Source organism: Teleopsis dalmanni, chromosome 2, assembly GCF_002237135.1.
Source record: "Teleopsis dalmanni isolate 2A chromosome 2, ASM223713v2, whole genome shotgun sequence".
Lineage (NCBI taxonomy): Eukaryota > Metazoa > Arthropoda > Insecta > Diptera > Diopsidae > Teleopsis > Teleopsis dalmanni.
In genome coordinates, this window is record NC_051847.1 from 105,060,211 (window position 1) to 105,085,129 (window position 24,919).

Consider the following 24,919-nt stretch of genomic DNA (forward strand, 5'->3'; position numbering starts at 1 on the left):
TTTTTTTTTTTTTTTTGTTCTCAAAAGAAGGGTTGGGAATTAGTCTCCGCGTCACTGCATCCTCGAGGATTATTGTGACATACCCACTTCAGTTCCATAGACGAGTAGCAGTTAAGAATGCCAGTATGTCCTTTGGAGGGATGTTGCCTAATTCCGTTATAAGCAAATAGGCAATGGATAAGTAGCGAAGTCTGAGTCTTGCAAGACTATCACAGTGACACAATATGTGTTCTGCTGTTTCCTCTTCTTCGTAACAAAGTCTACAGCTATCGTCTCCAGTAATACCTAGATTCAATAAATGTTTTTTAACTCCGCAGTGTCCAGTTAGAAAACCTGTGACAAGTCGGATGCCACTTCTGTTCAGCATAAGTAGCTCCCTAGTACTGGATTTTGATCGAAACGGCATGGATTCTTTTGCTTGTCTGCAGGTAATTGTATTATCCCAATCATTCTGAGCTGCTCTTTCCAACCATTCATTAGTTTTAAGTTTGAAAAAGCTCCACGAAGGACCGCAGAATGGTTGTGGCCCAATATAGTATGAGGCTGCCCCTTTTCTCGGTAGTTCATCTGCTTTTTCGTTTCCCTCAAAACCGCTGTGCCCTGGAATCCATATTAAGTAGACTCTGTTCTTTTCAGCAAGGTCTTTGAGAAGTAGAAGGCATTCCCACACTATTTTTGAGGTTACTCGAGGTGAGCGTAGTGCCAGGAGTGCCGATTTACTGTCAGAAAAGATATATATGTTTTTTCCAGTGACGGGTTTACCTTTATATACCCTGAGACATAATTCAATTGCGTGTACTTCAGCCTGAAAAACTGAGTTTTCTTTACTCATACTCGCAAATATTTCCTCTTTAGGTCTTACTCCATATACTCCCGCCCCCACTCCTTCCATCGTTTTGGAGCCATCCGTGTACCACAGATGGTAGTCTCCAGCGAATGAAGGTATGTTCCGTTCCCATTCATTTCTGTCTGGTATTAGTATTAGGAACTTTTGGTGAAAGTTGGATTTAGGTAAGCAAATGTCAGATATGGTGATATTTAGTCCTTCCTCTCTTTGCATTTCCCTACCTAACAGGGAGTTATCGAGTAGTCTTGTTGATTGATTGCTAGTCAACTGTAGCTTGGCCATAAAAGTCATTGCTTCCTTTTTGACTAGTAGGTGAAGTGGGGGGAGCCCCAATGCAACCTCTAGGGCTGCTGTCGGGTAGTTCTCATCGCTCCACTTGTCATTATGCAGGCTAATCTCTGCAGCTTACGAAGTTTATCTATTACAGTCTTCTGTTGTGCTTTTTTGTACCAGATAGCTGACCCATAAGTTACAATTGGTCTGGCAATAGATGTGTACATCCAAAGGCTGAGTTTTGGATTAAGGCCCCAGTGCTTACCAATGAGGTTTCTGCTGGTCCATAATGCCTCTCTGGCTCTTCGTATGACATTGTCTATATGAGAATTCCACGTCAACTTCTCATCTAGAATCATTCCCAGGTATTTTACTTGGGTAACGGATGATAGCTCTTCTCCATTTAGGAATGGGTAATTGGAAAGTACTCTCTTCCTTTTCTTTGTGAAGACTACCAGACTTGTTTTCTTAGGATTTACATTTAATCCTACTTCACTGCACCATCTACTAACGATGTTCAGGGCTTGTTGGAGTCGATATGAGATCATGTCTTCATATTTACCCCTGACAAGTATGACTATATCGTCAGCATAGCCTTATGCCTCGAAATGTTTGGCACTGAGTCGATGCAAGAGCTCGTCTACTGCAATTGACCACAGGAGTGGGGATAATACACCCCCTTGTGGGCATCCTTTTACAGTATGTGCTTTTATTTCGGCATTGCCGAGAGTGGATTTAACCATTCTATTTCTTAGTACATTGCTTATCCATGTGCGTGTCGTATCATCTACTCCTCTGTCATGGAGGCATCTTTCGATATGTGAGTGATCAGTATTATCAAACGCTCCCTCAATATCAAGAAAGCATCCCACCGCATATTCTTTGCAATCTACAGACTCCTGTATTTTATTAGTAAGACTGAGTAATGCATGTGTGGTGGATTTATTTTGTTGGTAGGCGTATTGGTTGGCGTGGAGTGGATTTATAGATAAATACTCTTCCCTTATATGCCTTTCCACTATCTTCTCCATAGTTTTTAAAAGAAATGTAGTCAAACTTATAGGCCTATGGGATTTAGGAAGTTCGCTAGGTTTACCTCCTCCTTTAGGTATGTATTTGACAATTGCTTCCTTCCAATTAGTGGGAATGATTCCCATCGCCAGCCCAGCTCTAAAGATATAAATGAGGTAGGGCATAAGGTCAGTTAGTCCCTTTTGTAGGAGTGCTGGAAATATTCCGTCTGCTCCAGGTGCTTTGAAAGGAGAAAATGAGTTGATCGCCCATTTAATTTTATCTTCAGTGAAGATTTTACGAGCAATCTTCCAGTCATTGTTTCTGGGCCTTTTGGTCACCAGGGAACTAAGCTGGGAGATTGATTGGTCGTAAATTGTAGATCCCGGAAAGTGTACTTCTGTTAGAAGTATAAGTGACTCTTTGCAGTCATTGGTATAAAGTCCATCAGGTCGTTTTAGAAGCCCAATGGGATTAGTGTGGCTTTTCGAGATAACCCTGTGGATTTTTGCGCTATTGCTTAAGTTTTGAATCTCTGAGCAAAAGCCTCTCCATGATTCTCTTTTTGCCCTTCTAATTTCTTTATTGTAGGCGGTGAGGGCATTTTTATAATTGTCCCATTCACCGTTGGTTTTTGCCTTGTTGAAGAGTCTCCGGGATTCGACTCTTAGCTTGGCTAACTTTTTATTCCACCATGGTGCACTTCTGTTGCCGGTCTTATTTTTCACCGGACAGGCCCCATGGTAGGCATTTATAATAGTTGTGCTTAAGGCAGCATCAGCTATTTCTAAATCATGAATATTTTTTATCGTATGTTTATTACTGCCTAGATTGGCCTTGAGTTCGTCAGTATAAAGATCCCATTCTGTGGCCCTAGGCACCCTATACGATTCTCTTACCTTCATATTTAGATCAATATCAAATCTAATCTGACGATGATCAGACATGGATGTTTCTGCTGAAACATTCCAGTTTTTGATAAAATGTTTTATAAATTGTGTTGCTAGGGTGATGTCTAATACCTCTTCCCTGATTCTGTTTATAAAAGTGGGCTTATTGCCCGTATTCAAAATATATAGGTTGTTACCAGTTATAAATTCAAATAGACACTCACCTCTTTTATTGATGTCGGTGCTGCCCCAGATCGTGTGGTGTGCATTAGCGTCACTTCCAACGATGAGTTGCCTCTTGCTTTTAACACTGTAGTCTACTAGTCCTTTCAGTGATAGGAAGTCCAGGTTTTGGGAGTCTCCAGGTAGGTAAGATGAGCAGACAATGAGCTCTGTCTTACTTACTGGGGTGTCCACAGAAATTATAGCTGCTACCTGGTCCTTGTTGGTGTGCTGTGGAATAATGAAAGCATTAATGTCATCTCTTACCACAATACAAGCACGAGGTCGACCATGGCTGGCATGATCGTACAGTAGCTTACCTTTTATTCCCTTTATCTGGTTCTCATATACATATGGCTCCTGGATAAAGGCTAGGTCAATCTTTTCAGATAGAAGTCGCTGTGTCAACACCGCCGTAGCAGCTTTGGCGTGTTGAAGATTAACCTGCAGGCACCTCATCATTTTATTGGTATCGTCCTTTACCGTTCCGCATCCACTTGGGCAATTTTGTCCCATGAGTGGGTGCTTCCTGTCGAGGGGATCTTGAAGCTGGTTTCTTTGGCCCTTGCTTCTGGTCCTTTATGCTAGATACCGGTGTGCCACCCTGCTGTTTTGAGGTGCTGGGTCCGACTTCAGTTCGGGTGCTGTCCCGTGTGACCTTAACCGTCTCACTTGGCTTATCTGCCTGTGCTTTTGAGGTACTGGGTTTATCACCTGAAAGCGGCCTTTTGGATGGAGGCACCTGTTGCTTGACGTCACTGGGTTTCTCTGTCGTAAATGGCCTTTTTGTCGTCAGTTTCTTGGGTCCAGTTGGCTCTCCCTTCACACGTACGTGAATTTGTGTGAAGTTCAGATACAGCTTCCCTGCCTGACCGACTATCCAATTTTTGGATTTTTCGTCCACTGAGATCGTAACGGTTTCCCCACCATTCTTATCTTTCTCAGTCCTGAGAATTCTCCACGATGATGTGCAAATGCCACCATTTTGTTTTTCCAATCGGGACATCAGAATTTCTGGTGGTAGCACAGCAGAGGGGGGAATAAATGTGATGCACACATAGGTTTTGGGCATCTCTTCGCCCTGAAACACTTTGAGAATAGCATCCGGGAATGGTTTGAGTTTTGGGACACAGGTGGTCAGCCAGTTCCTCGTTTCACCATTGCAGCATGTTAATGAGAGCCATCCGTCTCTGTTAACACTGGTGATGAAGCCGTAGACACTATTGTGCTTGGGAAGTTTGTCAATTTCTTCCAGGAGCTTCGATTTATCAACTCCATTTGGTCACCAGTGAGATTCACCTCCGGATATTTCTCATGGGCGATAGCCACTTTGCAAGCATTGGCTACATCCCTGTAAGATGGAGTCGGTTTTAGCTGGTTTCCGGTAGAGCTAGATGTGTGTTGAGTGGCTTTTGGCTTTTTGGGCTGCGGGCGTTGTGTTTCTTCGGGAGATGTGTTATTAGATCTGCACCTTTTGCTGGTACTGGGTCTGTCACTTTCTCCTTCTGCTGCCAAGGAAGTTTTGTAGAGAGAGTATCGCTCTCTCTCTTTCTGCTTCGCAGTCTCCAAATCCAATCCATCCCTAATCATGGCCTTGATGCGTCTTTTCTGAGCCCCGGTGAAGTATTCCGCTTTCTTCCTGGTCTCTATGTTGCCGTCACCTGAGTTCACCATGCTCTGGGTATTAGCATTAGACGCACCGCCATCGTGGTCATCTGTGTCCATAGGACTCTGGGTGTCAATCACCGGAGAGGTGTTCCCACCGCTTGATACCATTGGTCTCTGAGCAGATGGGTTCAGATCATCCAGATCCTGAATCTTGAGAGATGCTTCAAGCCTCTTTTCAAGATTTCCTCCAACCTTCGTTGGCGAACGGAGTAGAGCTTCTTCCTCTGACTCTGTAATTATATTATTAATTGGTATATTTAGTTTATTTTCCATATACAGTGTTTAATATAAGGGAAAGAACAGTCACCCAAAGCAGAGCCCCATACTTTGAGAAGGCATTAATTAAAACAGGAGAGTGCCCGGTATCCTGAGTTCATTACTAAAAGACTGGATGCACCCCTCCAGTCAAGCATCCTCGGCGTAACAGTCTACCTCAGATTTGGGGGTTTTTATAGGTATCGTACAAATTTGAAAGCTACACATATTAAAACAAATATTACTATAAATACGTACCCGGGAAGTTTTCTCTTCCCAGCCCGACAATCAGCAGTCCACCCTTGGCAGAGACATGACCATATCAAGAGCTTCCCATCAGCCTGAGAGATTGTCGCACTTACCCTTACGAGTCTGGCTGATAAGCTGGAACTTAGTGGACGGTCTTTACCGCCACCTACTCCCTGAGACGCTAGAGTATTGTTTAGCCATTCAGACTTTGCCAGCTTGCAAAAACAAAGAGCCTATCTACAAACTAACTACTACAAGGACTACAAGGTTACAAACTACAAACTACAAACAACAAATTAACTACAAATTTATAACTAATTACTATCACTACAAACATAGATTACAAAACAACACATTCTACCTTAACCTACTGGTAGATCTTGGTTGCACTTCTTGCTCTAATCTCAATCAACATTCCAGTCAGTGACATCAGTGATAACACTGACTGAAATATTGATCAGAATAGCTCAAGTTGTATCTAAGCCCCTACACCACGACAAGGTGCCTACCACGTAGAGGTTATGTCATCCTACAGGGATTGCGTTGATAAAGCGTTCTGGGATGAACGCTCGAACCAATAATCAAGTGTTATAGCCCGGATAAATGGGTTATTTGACTTAAAATAACTATTATTTTTAAAAATAAAATACAAGTGACATGTCAAGCATTGTATTCTTAAAATCTGAAAAATAAAACGATTTTCTGTGTGCTGTGTTGTTTTTGTAATTTCACATTTAGTTTGCTTAGTTTGTTGTTTTTGCATACAAAACAATATGAAAAGAAAAGGCACCAAATCTTTCATAGATTTTGTATAAGATTACAAAAACATTTTGAAGGGTTTTTTTTTCAGTTTTTAAAAACAGTTATAGTTATAGTTATTTTTGTTTAATTTGTGCGTTTTAAAATAAAAAGTAAAGTGTATAAATGATACACATAATAATAAATATTTTTGAAAAATATAATATTTATTTATTTTTTTATTTATTATAATTAATTACAAAATACAAAATCTTATAGCAAAGACAGGAAAATCAAGCGCTAGCTGCGAGAGCCTTCAGCTCGGATGTTATAAATTAAATGTAATTGACTAGATTACTGGCTTTAATATAATTATATATCAAAAGTATATTTTTAACAGTAATTGTTTTTAATAGGCTAATAGGAAAGACGTTTTGAGAGATATTACTACGAACAGAATCAAAAGAAGAGCAATTGTTAAGTATATGACCTATGAATATGTGCTTAACTTTTAACTTAAAATGTAATAATATTGCATCATCGGCATAGACAAAAAGATATCGGAGCGAGTTGAATTAATCCTAACACAAAATTTGCAATTAGTCAAAAGGACTTTAACAAAATTAAGATCCTATGACCAATTTTCCAACTTTTTTCAAAATTAGAAGCTAAGATAGTTACATGAATTTTACTAGAAAGAACAGAAGACGCAGAGTGCTGGAAATGTAGACGGACATCAGTTGTGCTTTGATTTTTCCAAAAGGCGACTTAATTAGGACTAATCAGGTTTTTTTTTTAGTTAAATACCACAAAATTCTTCTAGCAATGATTTTTTCTAGTATTTTACCCATGCTTGGCAGAAGTGAAATTGGGAGGGATTTTTCCCTTTACTTTGCACATGACGCTACTACCATAAATTCAGCTATTTTATCTATTTCGATTTTCTTGGCCGCGGCAGATAATAATATAAGATTATAATTGTGGCAACACCAACCTAAAATACATGTTGTTAGAACATGTGAATGGCACGGAACACTTGCAGAAAAATAATGCTGAAAAAAGACACTTGTGTGCGAGTGTGAATGAATGCTGATTCATTAGGTTTCGCGGGTATAACAACAGGTCAGCAAGTGGAACTAAAAATAGCAAAAATATTTTGTTTTGTAAAAGTATAAACTTTAAAAAATAATCATGCTAAAACAAAAAACTTTTATTAGTTATAAATTGTTGAGAAATTTAGAGAAATTGGAGCAGGTTGTTTAAAAAAATTTACAATATCTTTACTTAAAATAAAGAAATTGGAGCCAGTGTTTATGGAACTTATTATAGCCCAAATCTTCTTTGTTCTCGATGTTGATTTTTTTTTGGATGTCAACTTTTCCAAACTTTTAGATTTCGCGGCATGTCTAATATAACATATATATATATATATATTTGTTATATATATATGTATTATATATATATATATATATAAATATATATAACATTATTTTTTAAAATTTTGCCAAAATTGATTTTTGCCTCTAAGTTGTTTTTAATTGGGATTCCACCATAATATTGTGGCTTTAATAAATGATGGATTTGTTTGTGGGATCGCAATATTTGCTGCAGATCTAATAATTTTAGTTTTGGTTTTGAATATCACCCTTGGCTTAGATTTATTAAATCGGAGATTTGATAGTAAGTTAATTACAACAGGAAAGTGATCACTGACGTGAAAATTTTAAAGTCTGTTCTAAGAACAATTAGATGAGTGCGGCTGAACACATATCTTACAATGTGACAGAAACTGTTGTGAGTTGAAAAATGTGTGGCAGATCCATTATTTAAAATAACAAGGTTATGACTAAAATGACATCTTCAATAATGTTACCCTTGCTGTTGCATACATTGGAACCCCAAAAGGACTCTAAGCATGAAAATCTCAAATCTCAAATCCAAATCAAATTTCAATTCCAAATCCAACTTCTACAAGTAACAATGAGCAGGGCGCGGCCTCCAAGCCAACTTTGGGTAGGCAAGAAGTCTTGACTGGAGAAGGTGAGGGAGATCAAATCGGATCTCAATTTCTGAACTTACGCATGGACACAGCAACCGACGATGACTCGTTATCACAGGTTAGCAACGTTGATGACATTAGTCCAGACGTTAAGAAACTTTTACTTGATCCTCCTTAATTCTCCTCATTTAAGGCTTCAATGCCGGGGATGGAGCCGCGGAAGGTAGTGACAAAGGTGCAGAAGGCCAGAAATGGCTACAAGCGATCGGTCTACTATCTAAGAAAAATGAGGGCGAGGGACTCCTTCTCCTTCACGAAGAGGGAGAAGGATCTAATAAGGAAGCATGAAAAGGCTGTAGCAAAGTTCGAGAGGGACAACGCTACAGCTCATTCATCAACGGAAGAAGGGTAATCCAAAGTGGAAGCAAAGTCCGTTAGGGATATCGCTTCAACTGCAGATAAAGTGGATCCAGCGAGCGTGGTCAATAGCAGCCTTAAGTGGCTACCAAAGACCAAACTCACAGGATCCTCTTCAAGGATAACCTCCTCTTCTTCGGGCAAATACAAAAAGGGCACAGTCCGAGGAAGAGACGTAGAAGGACTCTTCTACTTTTGGGGAAGTAGTTCCTCGCACTCAGCTTCCTGTACGCCCGATTGTTTCCTTGTGTGTCCCACCTTCGGTTCCGGACAAGGACGTCACGTTGAAACTCCTCGGACGGCAGAATCAGGCGCTAGAAACTTCTGGATGGCAGATAGTGAATATGGCTGTCTGTGAAAGCGGAACAGGTAGTGACTTACTGATCGCTGTGGATCAACCGTCGCTATTAATATTAAAAAAGGAGGGGACTATCAAATTCGGGCTAGGTTCTCTAAAGGTTCGGTGCCAGGCGACAGGCCTCAAACCAGCGGAGAAAAGGCTGGAGGTAGTGAAAATTAATCTGCACCACTCCAACCTAGCCTCGCTCGATATACAAATATATATATATATATATATATATATACAAATATATATATATATATATACAAATATATATATATATATATAAGTATATATATATATATACAAATATATAAATATATATAACATATATATATATACATATATAACAAATATATATATATATAATACATATATATATAACAAATATATATATATATATATGTTATATTAGACATGCCGCGAAATCTAAAAGTTTGGAAAAGTTGACATCCAAAAAAAATCAACATCGAGAACAAAGAAGATTTGGGCTATAATAAGTTCCATAAACACTGGCTCCAATTTCTTTATTTTAAGTAAAGATATTGTAAATTTTTTTAAACAACCTGCTCCAATTTCTCTAAATTTCTCAACAATTTATAACTAATAAAAGTTTTTTGTTTTAGCATGATTATTTTTTAAAGTTTATACTTTTACAAAACAAAATATTTTTGCTATTTTTAGTTCCACTTGCTGACCTGTTGTTATACCCGCGAAACCTAATGAATCAGCATTCATTCACACTCGCACACAAGTGTCTTTTTTCAGCATTATTTTTCTGCAAGTGTTCCGTGCCATTCACATGTTCTAACAACATGTATTTTAGGTTGGTGTTGCCACAATTATAATCTTATATTATTATCTGCCGCGGCCAAGAAAATCGAAATAGATAAAATAGCTGAATTTATGGTAGTAGCGTCATGTGCAAAGTAAAGGGAAAAATCCCTCCCAATTTCACTTCTGCCAAGCATGGGTAAAATACTAGAAAAAATCATTGCTAGAAGAATTTTGTGGTATTTAACTAAAAAAAAAACCTGATTAGTCCTAATTAAGTCGCCTTTTGGAAAAATCAAAGCACAACTGATGTCCGTCTACATTTCCAGCACTCTGCGTCTTCTGTTCTTTCTAGTAAAATTCATGTAACTATCTTAGCTTCTAATTTTGAAAAAAGTTGGAAAATTGGTCATAGGATCTTAATTTTGTTAAAGTCCTTTTGACTAATTGCAAATTTTGTGTTAGGATTAATTCAACTCGCTCCGATATCTTTTTGTCTATGCCGATGATGCAATATTATTACATTTTAAGTTAAAAGTTAAGCACATATTCATAGGTCATATACTTAACAATTGCTCTTCTTTTGATTCTGTTCGTAGTAATATCTCTCAAAACGTCTTTCCTATTAGCCTATTAAAAACAATTACTGTTAAAAATATACTTTTGATATATAATTATATTAAAGCCAGTAATCTAGTCAATTACATTTAATTTATAACATCCGAGCTGAAGGCTCTCGCAGCTAGCGCTTGATTTTCCTGTCTTTGCTATAAGATTTTGTATTTTGTAATTAATTATAATAAATAAAAAAATAAATAAATATTATATTTTTCAAAAATATTTATTATTATGTGTATCATTTATACACTTTACTTTTTATTTTAAAACGCACAAATTAAACAAAAATAACTATAACTATAACTGTTTTTAAAAACTGAAAAAAAACCCTTCAAAATGTTTTTGTAATCTTATACAAAATCTATGAAAGATTTGGTGCCTTTTCTTTTCATATTGTTTTGTATGCAAAAACAACAAACTAAGCAAACTAAATGTGAAATTACAAAAACAACACAGCACACAGAAAATCGTTTTATTTTTCAGATTTTAAGAATACAATGCTTGACATGTCACTTGTATTTTATTTTTAAAAATAATAGTTATTTTAAGTCAAATAACCCATTTATCCGGGCTATAACACTTGATTATTGGTTCGAGCGTTCATCCCAGAACGCTTTATCAACGCAATCCCTGTAGGATGACATAAGTTGTGCACAAATTTTTTACATCAAGATTTTTGTTGAGGTCACGGAAGAATGATGACTTAAGTGAGTGTAAAACGTGAATGCTACACTTTCAGCGATGATATTTCCTAATGGATATGGCTTGACCCAATGAGTATAACGATTGATGCAGGTTAGGCAAAACCGATAACTGCGTATAAAATTCTAATTGGGATATGCATACAAAGAAGTAAACGATTTGTTGCGATACATTTTTAATCGCTGACAATTGAGTCCATTATTGTCAGGTTTTTCTCATATTCGGCCAGTCAAATTTTTCTGCTACCAGCTTTGTATTATTTTTTGTATCAGCATATGAGATATTGTGCAAAGAGTTGAAAGTGATTTTTCGAAAGGATTCGATGGTAATGCCTTTGCCTGTACTTATATCACACAAAATTTCTGCCACCGAGTTAGGAATATTAAAAAGTTTCAGATACTCAGTATTTACCATCTGAATTAAAACAAGTTTTTCAAAATCAATTATTTGGTTTCAGTGTTTAGCACCTACACGTGACATGGCAGCTGTGACCTTATTTTCTTTTTCGATAAAAAATGTATATCGACGGTAAATTGACTCAGAAAATCAAATTGGTGTTGCTTGTTGTAGAGATGCTTTTTCAGGTTTTTGATGATAAGCAAACTGCAATGGTTTATAATCTGTAAGTATATAGAACTCTCAACCTTCTAAAATGTGACGAAAATGTCTTCCGCTTTACGCTTATGCTTTTTTATAATTAAAAACCAAGTGGATATCAGTTATCAGTTTTTTGTTATAAAATGCCGGATGTGTCGACAGAAAGCGCAAATGGTGCATCAACTTTTCGATGTGTTAATAATGTCACTGAGCATAATTCTCTTTACAGCGTTGAAATGCCTGTTTTGTGTCATCAGTCCAATCGATGATAGACCCTTTGCAAAAGCTGACAATGTTTTAACAAACTGCCATTGTTTACTAACAACAACGGCAGTATTAATTCATCATTCATTCAGTGAAGTCGAGTACTTCATGCTAAGCCACGTACAATTTTTTTCTAAGAAATTGACTCCGTTTATATTAATATTATTTAAATAAAAAATATAATTTATTTTTATTTATAAAAACTGATCATAGAATCCTAAGGTTCGACATTGAATGCTCACTAATTAACAAAAAAACCCTAAGGAAGCCAAGAAAAACTAATTGGGTAACCTATACGGAAAATCGGAGAGGAAATCTTGACCAATTACGGCTCGATGAAATCATTCAGAATGCAATTCAATTAGAATATAACCTAGAAAACCTTAATAATTCCATATTAAATGCATTAAGAATAGCTGTCCATTAAGTTCGATTAATTTCACCAAGGATGTGTCTAAAAAACTTAAGAAACTCTGTCAGAGGACTATTTAATTACTCAAAGCGAACAGGAGATTAGTTAGAATATAGGCAATATCTTACTCTGTATAATATGGAAATTAGGGCCTCAAAAGGTAGAAGCTTCCGAAAATTCTGAGAAAGCATGGAAAGCACAACGGAGGTATCAAGACTCTATAAAGTGCTGGCAAAAAGCAGTAGCCTTACTTCCACGAGAAGATAGAAGTTTCACCGAAGGTGAAGAAGAACAAATACGATTACTTCTGGACGTGCACTTCCCAGGATCCTCTCCAACTCTAGGGACAGAATCAGGACACACTGAACCCCCTAGGACAATAAAGAAGGAAGATTGAAAGATTACTAAAAATATAACCACAATGCCTAGAATCAGGTGGGCGATTAATTCAATCAAGCCACTAAAATCTCTAGGTATTGATGGTGCCTTTCCGGCATTACTCCAAAAAGGAATTGAACAGCTACTAGGCCTGATAACTAGAATAGCTAGAGCCAGTATTGCATTGGGCTATATATCGACTATGTGGAGGAGCGCGAAAGTGGCCTTCATTCCGAAGGGGGGTAAGAGGGATCCTACTCACCCGAAATCTTTCAGACCAATTTGCCTTACATCCTTCCTACTTAAAGTATTAGAAAAAGTCGTGGATAACTATATCAGGAGCACTACACTGAAAGTAACTCCACTATACAGCTACCAACACGTATATAGGACAGATCATTCGACAGAAACGGCCCTATATCAACTAAGCAGCACGATTCAGGACAGCATAGATAAAAAGAAATAGCAATCTGCGCTTTCTTAGATATTGAAAGAGTCTTTGATAACACTTCACATGAGGTCATAAACTAAACTCTTTGTAGAAGAGGAATCAATGGCACACTTTCACGGTGGATGAGCAACATGCTTCGCACTAGGAGAGTAGAAATTCCGACCAGTAATGGCAATATTTTTGCAAACACTTCACGAGGGTGTCCTCAAGGTGGAGTACTATCACCCCTAATGTGGAGTATGATAGTGGATGAACTATTAATAAAACTGTTTCAAAACGAGGGATACGCCGATGATGTGGTAATAATCTGTAGAGGAAAATTCGAACATTACGATTACATCGAACATTACAATTCGAACATTGTTAAAAAAACATTACGAGTACAAAACAAAATTCTAATAAAGAACTGTCAAACTAAGAAAGCTTTGGTGCAAAGTTGTGGAACTAGGCCAAACCATAAGAAAGAACAAGTTCCAGCTTCCACATGAGAAAAAAAATAGAATTTGCCCTAAAGCTGAACTTTCGCTGGTGCATTGCAAAGGGATCAGTTCACGAGCTTTGATCAACGGTTGTTGAACTTTAACGTACTTACAGCTGGCACAGTTGATCGTTGACGGTATAAAAGTGCGTGCACTTGGAAGAAGCGGTCTCTTCTCTTGTTTTGTTCAACCGCGAAAGGAAAACTCCTGATTCTGGCGTCAGCAGCAGCTGAATTTCTTTGACAATGTGTCAATGTCGAAATTTATACGGCGTTTACATTGGCCGAAAATGGCTCATTTTGGATGAGTCATTTGAAAGTGTTTACATTCGTTGTATTTCATTTTTTCTCATTTCATTTCATTTCTGTGCCAAAAAAAATGTTACAGGAAGGTTAAATATACCTTCAAACCTTACAATATAAACTGAAAACTTGTTTCTAGATTCGATTTATTTATTTTTGGAAAGTAGAAGTTCCAAAAATTGGTGCATCGTTTTAAAGAAAATGCAACCACCAAACATTTGTTTATCTTTTTTTGTAAATATGTCAAAGCAGCTTTTTCAAACTGTCAAAATGCCATGAAGAGCTTTCATTTAGGGTATGTTCAATAGATTCCTTTGCATTTGGAACATTTGTAAAAATCGAAATTTAAAAATTTGATTCGATTGATGAATTGTGCAAACTTAAAAATCAAATTTCCAACCAAAGATTATTTTAAAGTAAATTAAACTAATTAAATTATTAAATGTGTTACTATCGAAATTTTAAAACATTTAAAACATAACATAACTACAGAATTGGTAAAGTACAACTTATACCAGCTTCTCCTGAACGGTGCAAATTCAAAGTGGGAATCCAACTCAACGGCACAATTGAGAGACATAGGTAAGCAAGATTCGGGGCTTCAATAGTGACTGAATCTCGGTTGCATGGGGTATAACTCACGTAGCTTTAACAGTCACGTGAGTCTATACCATAGTGTCGGAAGCGATAGGTAGCTTTAATAGTAACCTAACGTCTCCGGCCCCTGGGCGCTTTAACAGTGACCACTCACGTAGCTTTAACAGTCACGTGTGCTGGTATTATATCGTGTCGATTTCTGTCAGTGATTCCATTGCGTCTGTGATTCCGATTGATATTCGATCCAAGTTATCTGCAGCTAAGACGTTAGGAGCAATCAGAAGTGACAGGGTCTCATCAAATAAAAATCTTGTGTGGACCTTGGCGACGGCTGAGTTCAACCCCAGCTTTATACGAACCAAAAGAAAGGTTCATTACAACATCTTGCATGTGTGAGCATAACAGGAGCAATGAGAATTCACTCCTTTTCACATCCATGTACAATCACAGGCGAAGAGGGCTGCTTTTAGAGTAATCACAAACAGGATGACTGGTTTTGAAACCATCAGCAAAAAATTTAATACTCTGGCTGCACAAATCTCAGAAACTGAAATGCCAACAGACAGGATGATTGTGAAGTATAACTTTACAAAAAATTTCAAAACTGAACTTGACAACAAAAAGAATTAGGAAGGCTTGTCCAAAACCCAAATAACGAAAGAAAACTTGATAACATGGTATACAGACGGCTCCATCACCAATGAAGGAGCTGGGGCTGGTGTTTATGGGCCAGGCAAGAGATACTAGAATGCACTGGGAAAAATGCAACTATCTTTCAAGCGGAAATATACGCGATAGATATATGCGCCAGTTTCAACCTTGAACGTAACTACCGGAGTCGTAAAATCGCAATACTGACAGCCAGGCAGCTATAATGGCACTCATATCCTACCAGGTATCATCTAAACTGGTATGGGAGTGTATTGACAAGCTGAACATACTAGGCTGGAACAATCAGATGCGTCTAATATGGATTCCGGGACATGCTGGCAACCAAGGCAATGAAACGGCAGACAAACTTGCAAGAAGAGGTGCAGCCTCAAGAATGATTGGCCCAGAACCATTCTGTGGTCTACACAAAGGAACTCTATCTATTCTTATGAATGGTGCAGAAAAAAAAAAAACGCTCTATTAGGAAAGGTTACCAGGACTCTCACAATCTAAAATGCTGTAAGGGACTTACAACCTAAAACGCTTCATAGAACAATCAACAAACAACCTTAGAACTATTACGGTATTATTGACCGGTCACTGTACATTGAATATTCACCTAATGAAGTTAGGAAATTAATCCAACTCAGACTGCAGATTCTGTAGAGAAGAGAAAGAAACTGCACACCATGTGCTTGGGGAGTGCCCGGCACTAATCCACAAGCAAAAGTAACATCTAGGAGGGTATTTCATGGATCATAAAGATTCAAGACTTGGAAAAGTAGGCTCTGTCTTTCATTAAAGAAATCTGACTTGGAGAAACACTCTATCCCGAGTAAGAGGCACAATAGATCTTTTAGGTCACAGTGCACAATCCCTTCTTTTTAATAATAATAATAATATATATTTATGTTTATACTTATTTATCATTTATATTTATAATAGTACTTATATTATACTTACATTTATATTTGTATTTATACGAGTATTTATAGTTGTGTTTATATTTGTGTTTAAATTTATATTTGTAAGTATTTTTATATTATATTAAATTATTAGTTGCATCTACATTTATATTTGTATTTATATTCATATTTATATTTGTATTTATATTGCACTTATATATATATCTTGTTATCTCACCCATTTTCTAATTAAATTTCTACACTTTTCTTATTTATCCTTTATTTTTCCCCATTCCTTTCTTTTAGAATTTTTATTCTTACCTATCAAACTCTTTTCTTAATTCTCTTGAGTCTATCACTTGTCCTTCGTAATAATGGAAGACGGAGACCCGCATCCCTGTGTTGTTAGCCCTGATAATGGGTTTATCACAAACTCCCTCACTAAAACGACCGTGGACTGTCGTTTCGTTTCTGATCCCCAAGGCCCAACACCGTAAGCGAGTTGATAAGCAGCTTGCGTCTGTTTTGAAATTCGTTGCAGCCCTTAAAGCTGACAACGCCCGGACACGTGCCGAAAATTTCTTCCTTGCCACTAAGCTGGCGCTGTACCCGTACAGCCCACTAGTTCCTTCCTCTTCAACCCGCTGTAATTACTGTCCCCCTCTCCCCTGCTACAGCTGCCGTTTGTAGCACTTTTAGTGCCCTAAGCCAGCGCGAAGGCCCAAGCCCCTGTCTAGCGGCAAGCCTCCTGCTTAGGTCCTTTGACCTTTTCCTTATTAGTGGTGACTTTAATAGCAATCACCCTTTTGAAATAATTTCGCTTTAGTGGCACCAGGCTCTTCAACTGGTGGGCTATCAGCTCAGTCAGTCAGGGCTATCAACTAGGTGTGATAGCTCCCTAGGTTTCAACTCATATCAACAGTATCATTGACTTTTTCTTAGCGGATTATCGCCTCCTCTTCCGCCTTGGCGACCCACGAGTCATCGACAGCATATATGACCCCCAAGCTGTGAGGCCTGCGCTTCATTACTGCAGAACTGCTCGTGCCGGTCCTCACACTTTTTTCAACTTTCCTAGCACAAACTGGTTGAAGTTCAACCTTACTTTCGACCAGCTTCTTCTTCATTTGAGCATCTCTAAAGACAGAAACATGACTACTGCGAAGATTGATTTTCGGCCCTTGCTCTTAAAAGCATTTTCGCCTTCACAGCGGATGCGTATGTTCCAAAGATGCGTATTCGTGAATTTTATCAAATTCCACTTAATGCTTCCACCGTCTACTTCATTAAACTGAGGAAATTGCTTAGCCCCAGACTTATCGCCTTAGACAGGTAGCCTCTATGCAAGCTCATGCGTCCCAAGCCATTCTCAAGAACCTGGACACCATAATTGCTCAGAGAGTTAACCAAGCCAGGTTCAATTTCCTTCGTGCCAAATTTCATGCCACCCAGTGCCATTCTGATGTCTTCAACAGGATCAGGCAAATGTGGGGATTCAATAGTTCCATCTCAGAACTTCGTTATGACAACACCATAGCATATGAGGACTTTGACAAGACCAAGGTCTTTAGTAAAGTCTTTGTGACTACGAATGCCGTAGTCCATGTGCTTTTCGATGCTTTCAATAAAAGCATTATCACTTTCTCGCTGCAGTTCACCGCTCACTGCGTCAATGTTGAAGACACCCAAGAGTTTGTTACCCCTTCCAACCTTTCCAACATGCTCAGGCTCAAACCGTCCAAAAAGTCATCTGGCACTGACTTCTTATCTCTTTACGTCATGCGTAGTTTCTCGCACGACGACAAAAATCAGACAGAAGTAAGTATTAAGGGCTTCTGGGGCTAAATATGGATATTATCTGCATATTTAGTACACGATCGTGATGCTGGTCTCTTGACAAGCGGCGCTAGGAGACTTGGTGCGAAACTTATTATAGGCTACGACGCCAATATTAGTCATTAAGAATGTGGCAGCACTATTATAAATAATAATTTTTTGGTTTTATATTTAGTAATAACTTTTTTATATGCAATGGTGGCAATAGGTCAACTTTTATTATCTACAACAGGCAAGAAGTTTAGATATCTCCATCGCTACTGCCAAACTTCATGAATCTGTCAAGAAATGAAAGGCTATCATCCAACATTCTTTTTCAGGCAATAAGATTCTAGAATTTATTTCAGCCATAAATAATTTAGATACCACTAGTTTCAAAACGTTCAAATATGTTAATACAAACTGACTCATTATTGATCCCAATCATTGGCCTCCCTTACAACACGCCCACAATTAGAGAAAATCTACAGAGACTACTTTCCATGCCCTCACTCATACCACCGAAAAACCTCTCAAACTGAAGGAACTATTTCTAGTTGCTTTTGTAGATATTGAAGGCGCTTTTAACAATATACTTTCAAGTGCAATAGCAAGTGCACTCTCGTGTCTGGGTATTGATGATGTGTTTATTTGCGTTATCAGTCCGTTACTAACTGACAGAATTATTAAAGCAAATATGTGTTTATCAACAGCATACAGACGGGTAAAAAGAGGTGCTCGCTAAGGGCACGTATTCTCTCCCCTCCTCTGGAATATAGCGGTGAATAAGCTGCTACTCAACCTACGCCGGGCTGGAAGGCTAGTGCATATGCGGATGATATTGCGTTAATGGTTGCACGAAAATAAATACCATGTAGAGATATATGACTGTCAGGAGGACCCTGACAGTGAATGTTTATGGAAGGTCTATCCATTATTATTGACGGATCAAAAACAAGTATTGGTGTAGGCAGTGAAATTTTCTCCATTAGGTTAAATATGGTTTATAACTATAGACTTCTAAATCATTACAGTGTTTTTTAAGTTAAGGTGATCACTTTTAGGGGCCCTATGCTTATCTGGAAGTAGATGGTATACTTCATAGAAATATATACATATTATCAGAAAGTCAAGTTGCTTTAAAGTCCTTGAGTTTAGTCCAATTGACATCTTGGAAAGTTTTTGATTGCTACAAACCTTTAAACGAGATGCCGACGCATTTGAATATTTCTTCAATCTGTGTTCTCGGTGTTAGGGATATTTTCGACAATTGCAAACTAGACGAGCTAGTTTGACGGGATGCTGAACTTTTTAATAAAAAAATAGAAAGATTTTACGATACGTAGGCATATGTACACAATTTAGCTACGCTCTATTAAGAATAATTTCAAGACTCTCATTAAAATGCTTCGTAGAAATATCAGTCTTGTGGTAGATCATCTACCACAAGAATGAGTACAATTGATTGGTTAACCATGCTAGAAGATCGAATCTCCATTTCAGAGTGAGAGTGAGAGTGGATAGGCTTTTTTTTGAGGATCTTGGTCAACTGCAAGACTTTCCCTAAATAGAAATATAAGTTTCGCCAAACATTCAAGATGGTATCAAATTTATAATTTTTCTCATATGGTACAACAATGAGCCTATGGATCTAAGTGGGTTCTTTGGATCGTCGATATCTGACTTTACCAAGATATTATAGTGCTACTTTACCTAGATTGCTATATACATGACACGCTCAATTTTAATCCATTTATCCCACACTGATTTTAGCAAAGTGTCGTTAACGTCATTTTCAGCTGCGCATTTTGTAAAGTAACTGTGATGAATTCTTGTCGCCAAGTACTAGTTCTTGCAGCAATTTCCTCAGATGTTTCTGCTCTGAGTCTTAAAATTGCACCAAACTGCGCTGTTTCAGTATTGTGTACATGTTAGTACACAATGGATTTAGCACTGCGTTAGCAATTTACGATAACACGCTGCCTTACATTACGGTACAAAGGTGTGGAATATCGTTGCATCTTGCGTACTATGTGCGGCAACAAAAAGTGAATCTTTCTGCGTCTACCAAAGTGCTGGATTTGCGTGCAAAAATAGAACTTTTACGGAGACGTAAGCAATTTAAGGTTGCCCTGCATTTGCATTCCCTTCGTTGTGCATTTGTCAAATATTTTAGTCGTAAAAATATCTGTACGGAGTCGCCAATTATGTATGGCAGGGCTGTCCAGAGCAGATGCAATCGCGGGGCAATACAAAAATTTCAAATTTGATTTGTTGAACTTTGGCAACTATGGCACTTTTTAATGACGAAAAGTGCAAAATGAGCAAAACAAAGAAAATAATTACGTATCATATGTAGATTAAAATAAAAAAATCGTGTTATTTCTCTGCAATGCAAAATATCAAAAATAAAGATAATGAATACTTTATAACTAAATAATAATAATAAAAAAACTTTTATTTTATTTATTTTATGTTTTAAATATCTACATAATTTATTTTTTTCTTATATACAATAAAACAAAGTAAAATATGTTATATATTAATTGGAATTTTAATTATTTTTACTAACATTTGAGTTCCTCTCTGTTAATTAGTGTTTTAACCAACTTAACTTTATCCTTATATATCTTATTTGAAGTCTTTTACATATGTTAAATACGATTAATCAAATAAGAATAGCCTACTATTCAATAATGATTATACGTTTCCAACACTCTCTAAAAGTCCTATTTATTTTTATAATTAGGATAGAAATGTATTTCAATTAATAAACAGTAATAATAGTTTATAATTGTGCAGAGTTACAATAAAAAGAAGCAATGTTTTATCTGCGTATAATTACAAAAAATTATATTAACTTATTCAAGGAATCCCATTCATTCTAGAATTTGGGTTTCTTTCATTAGTCTGTGGCGCTCATGTGGCATCATCAAAAACAGAAGTTAATAAATTACAAATCAAATAAAAATTTGACAATCCTGTTTTTTAAAAACACATACGTTCAAGTTTTAAGTTCGTTGTTATCGAAGCAACATAATTGTTAGTTAAAAAGAAACTTTAAATAAAATTATTAAAAACTTATATTTTATTGCATTCTTTACTACATTGGTGACCCACGACGGTTAGAAATAAGTGCTACGGTAGTTATTAATAATAAAAGTCGTAAATTCGGAACAACTCAAAACATGTCGCAAACTGAAGCAGACAATAATGTACATGATGCTAATGATATGCTGACAGTTAATAGTGCGCAAATTAACACTCTAGCTGGTAACATTTGCCGCATAGGAGTTAAAGCACCTGCTTTCAGCAAGCGAGATCCAGATCTATATTTCATTCAAATGGAGTCGCAGTTTCGAAACGCGGGCGTAACAACGGATCAAACGAAGTACGACCACGTTGTCGGCAGTCTCGACAGCAACACGTTGAGGAACATCGCCGATATTATACGTGCTCCACCTGCCGTTAATAAGTATGAAGCAGTCAAGAGACGATTGATTCAAGATTTCAAGAATGTCAGTTAGGTGACCACAAGCCGTCGCATTTGCTACGAACGATGCTTGATTTGTCCAGTGGCACTATGAACGATGGCGCAATAAAACAATTGTGGTTGGATCGTCTACCAGAAGCTGTACGAGCGGTCGTGTCCATTTCTGATGTCGATTTGGATAAATGTGCACAACAAGCAGATATAATGCTGGAAATGGGATATTTCAATTCTGTTTCTGAAGTGCATACCAGTGAGAGAAATTTAGGTAACAATCCAGCTGTGCCTTCTTCCTTTGATGTTAAGCATTTAGTGAATGCTGTGGAAGAACTTAGCAAGCAGTTTCGAGACAGCAAAGTGTCGCAACACCAATTTCGCTCACGACGTAGATCAAATACACCGGCACGAACACAACATTCACGAACGCGCCCGGAAAACCTGATATTGAAATATCCAGTGTGTTTCTACCGTCATCGTTTTGGCGCAAGTGCGCGCAAGTGTGCCAAGCCATGCAGTTTCACAACCATGGAAAACTAAATTCCGCTTCGTCACCGGCGGTTGGCGATGCAAAAAGTTATTACAAATCCAGCCGATTATATGTTTTAGATCCCTCGACGCAATTGAAATTCCTTATCGACACAGGTGCAGATTTCTCAATTCTACCCCTATCAATCTTCGGCAGAACTAAGCCGACAGCATCTGCCAAACTCTTGTATGCAGCAAACGGAACTTCAATACAAACATACGGAAATAAATTAATGACGTTGAATCTTGGCCTGCGGCGCAAGCTTGATTGGGAGTTCGTCGTAGCCGATGTATGTAAACCTATACTGGGAACTGACTTTCTGCAATATTACGGTCTAATGGTAGATTTGCAGCATAAACTCCTCGTTGACAGCAAAACTAATGAAAGTTCATTGTGCAACAGCGTTACAAATGCCAGAGCCAGTATTCGCAGTGAATGCAGATCATCCATTCCGAAAATTATTGGAAGAGTTCAAAGATCTAACAATTCCAACATCGTATAACAAGTCTGGAGCAGTAAGAACCACGGTGCAACATCACATCGTTACCACGGGGCAACCAGTCTATGCACGTCCAAGGCGGCTCAATCCACAAAGGTTGCAAGCAGCAAAAAGTGAGTTCCAGCACATGCTTGATCAAGGGATATGCACTCCCTCAAAAAGCGAATGGGCCAATCCGTTACATATGGTGGAGAAGAAAAATGGTACTTGGAGGCCGTGCGGAGATTACAGACGACTCAATGCACAAACAGTTCCAGATCGTTACCCGATACCGCACATTCAAGATTTTACTCAGAATTTGAGTGGTAAAACTATCTTCACCACACTTGACTTGGAACGAGCTTACTTCAGTATACCTATAGCACCTGAGGACAGAAAGAAAACTGCTATTATCACACCATTCGGGCTGTTCGAGTTTAATGTGATGACATTCGGACTGTGCAATGCAGCTCAAACTTTTCAACGGTTCACGGACCAAGTACTTAGCGGTTTGGACTTCACGGTATGTTATATAGACGATATCTGCATCGCGTCTAGGAATGAAGCTGAACACATTCAACACATTCGCACAGTGTTTCAGCGTTTACACCAATTCGGTCTAAAACTCAACATCAACAAGTGCGTGTTTGCTCAGACGGAAGTTATCTTTCTCGGTCACAGTATTGATCAAAATGGCATTCGTCCGCCAAAAGAAAGGGTTGAAGCAATTCTCAATTGTCCGAAGCCAAGCAGTGCGCAAGCACTTCGTCGTTTTTTGGCCATGGTGAATTTTTATCGTCGTTTCATTCCTAATGCAGCGGTAGTTCAAGAAAAGCTGCAGAAACTAATAATAGGAAATCGGAAAAATGACAAAACGCCGATTAAGTGGACAAAAGAAGCTGAATCAGCATTTGTTGATTTTAAGAAAACGCTTGCTGATGCCAGTTCACTTGCACACCCAACAGCAGAAGCCAATCTCATTCTACATGTCGATGCGAGTAATACAGCGGTGGGAGCTGCATTGCATCACATCCGTGAAGGCCGACTCGAACCACTTGGTTTTTATTCAAAACGGTTAACTGACACACAACGACGGTACAGTACCTATGATAGAGAACTTCTTGCCATTTATCAAGCAATTAAGCATTTCAAACATATGGTAGAAGGCAGGAACTGTACGGTGTTAACTGATCATAAACCCATTATTTTTGCATTTCAGCAAAATCCTGAAAAAGCATCGCCCAGGCAACTGCGTCATCTGGATTACATAGGTCAGTTTACTACTGATATCAGACATTTTCCCGGTAAAGACAACAGCGTTGCTGATTTCCTATCACGCATTGAATCAATACAGGGGGAAAAGCAGATTGACTTTGATCAGTTAGCAAAGAGCCAACGAAATGACATGGAGCTTCAACAACTCATATCACAGGGCAAGACTTCACTTCAGCTTAAATTGGTGCATCTACCTAGTTCATCGAATCTTATTACGTGCGATTTCTCAACAAAGCATGCGCGACCGTGGATCACAGATGAATTTCCTAGACAAGTTTTTCACACCATACATAATTTAGGTCATCCAGGTAGCAAGGCCACGGCAAAACTGATCAGTGAACGATTTGTCTGGCCAAACATTAAAAGGGATGTAGCAAAAATGGTAAAAACATGTCCACAATGCCAGCGAGCTAAAATAGGTAGACACAAAAAAACAACACTCGGAACCTTCAAGGCACCTGACCGGCGATTTGCAGCAGTACACCTTGATATCGTGGGGCCATTACCACCATCAGACGGATACAGCTACTGCCTGACATGCATAGATCGATTTACCCGGTGGTCTGTTGTTATTCCCATTATGGACATTAGTGCAGACACAGTAGCTGCGGCGTTCATCACGGGATGGGTTTCACACTATGGCGTTCCTTCAGAGATCACTACAGATCAGGGCAGACAGTTCGAATCAAAGTTGTTCGCTGAACTTATGCAGTTGATTGGTACTAAACATCTACGTACAAGTTCGCGACATCCACAATCGAACGGAATTCTGGAACGATTTCATAGAACACTAAAAGCTGCACTGAAGTGTAAGTCTAATCAAAGGTGGACAGAGGAATTACCACTGATATTGCTGGCTTTACGGAGTGTGTTCAAAGACGACATCCAAGCTAGTCCAGCGGAAATGGTATATGGTACATCTCTTAAGCTTCCAGGAGAATTCTTTGAGAAGACGTCTCACATCGGATGTGACTCCGAATTCGCAATTTTTCTTAGGGAGACCATGGATCAATTACGTCCGGTTCCAGGTTCAAATCATGCAAAAGCGAAAACGTTCGTTCAACGAGACCTGCAGACGTGTTCACACGTGTTCCTAAGGGATGATAACGTTCGACCTCCCTTGAAATCACCTTATGACGGACCATACAAAGTGATACGGCGTGATCGTAAGCTTATTACCATTTTAATCAAAGACCGACCTATCCAAGTGAGCATTGATAGAGTGAAGGCGGCTTACTTGTTGAATGAAGAAATCGAATCAAACACACAGTTGTCACGATATATTTCACTTCAGTC

General features: G+C 38.2%; 2 protein-coding genes across 2 annotated transcripts; one reads left to right on the plus strand and one right to left on the minus strand.

Annotated features, from left to right (window-relative positions):
- Positions 1-3,371: 3,371 nt before the first annotated feature.
- Positions 3,372-4,753, minus strand: LOC119684930. Its single transcript, XM_038099071.1, has 2 exons — positions 3,564-4,753; positions 3,372-3,474 (listed from the first exon to the last, which is right to left on the minus strand). The coding sequence occupies exon 1, from the start codon at positions 4,313-4,315 to the stop codon at positions 3,707-3,709; it is 609 nt and encodes a 202-aa protein (XP_037954999.1). The 5' UTR covers positions 4,316-4,753; the 3' UTR covers positions 3,372-3,474; positions 3,564-3,706.
- A 16,660-nt stretch (positions 4,754-21,413) lies between these two features.
- On the plus strand, positions 21,414-21,881 carry LOC119675277. Its single transcript, XM_038086467.1, has one exon. The coding sequence runs from the start codon at positions 21,414-21,416 to the stop codon at positions 21,879-21,881; it is 468 nt and encodes a 155-aa protein (XP_037942395.1).
- Positions 21,882-24,919: the final 3,038 nt, after the last annotated feature.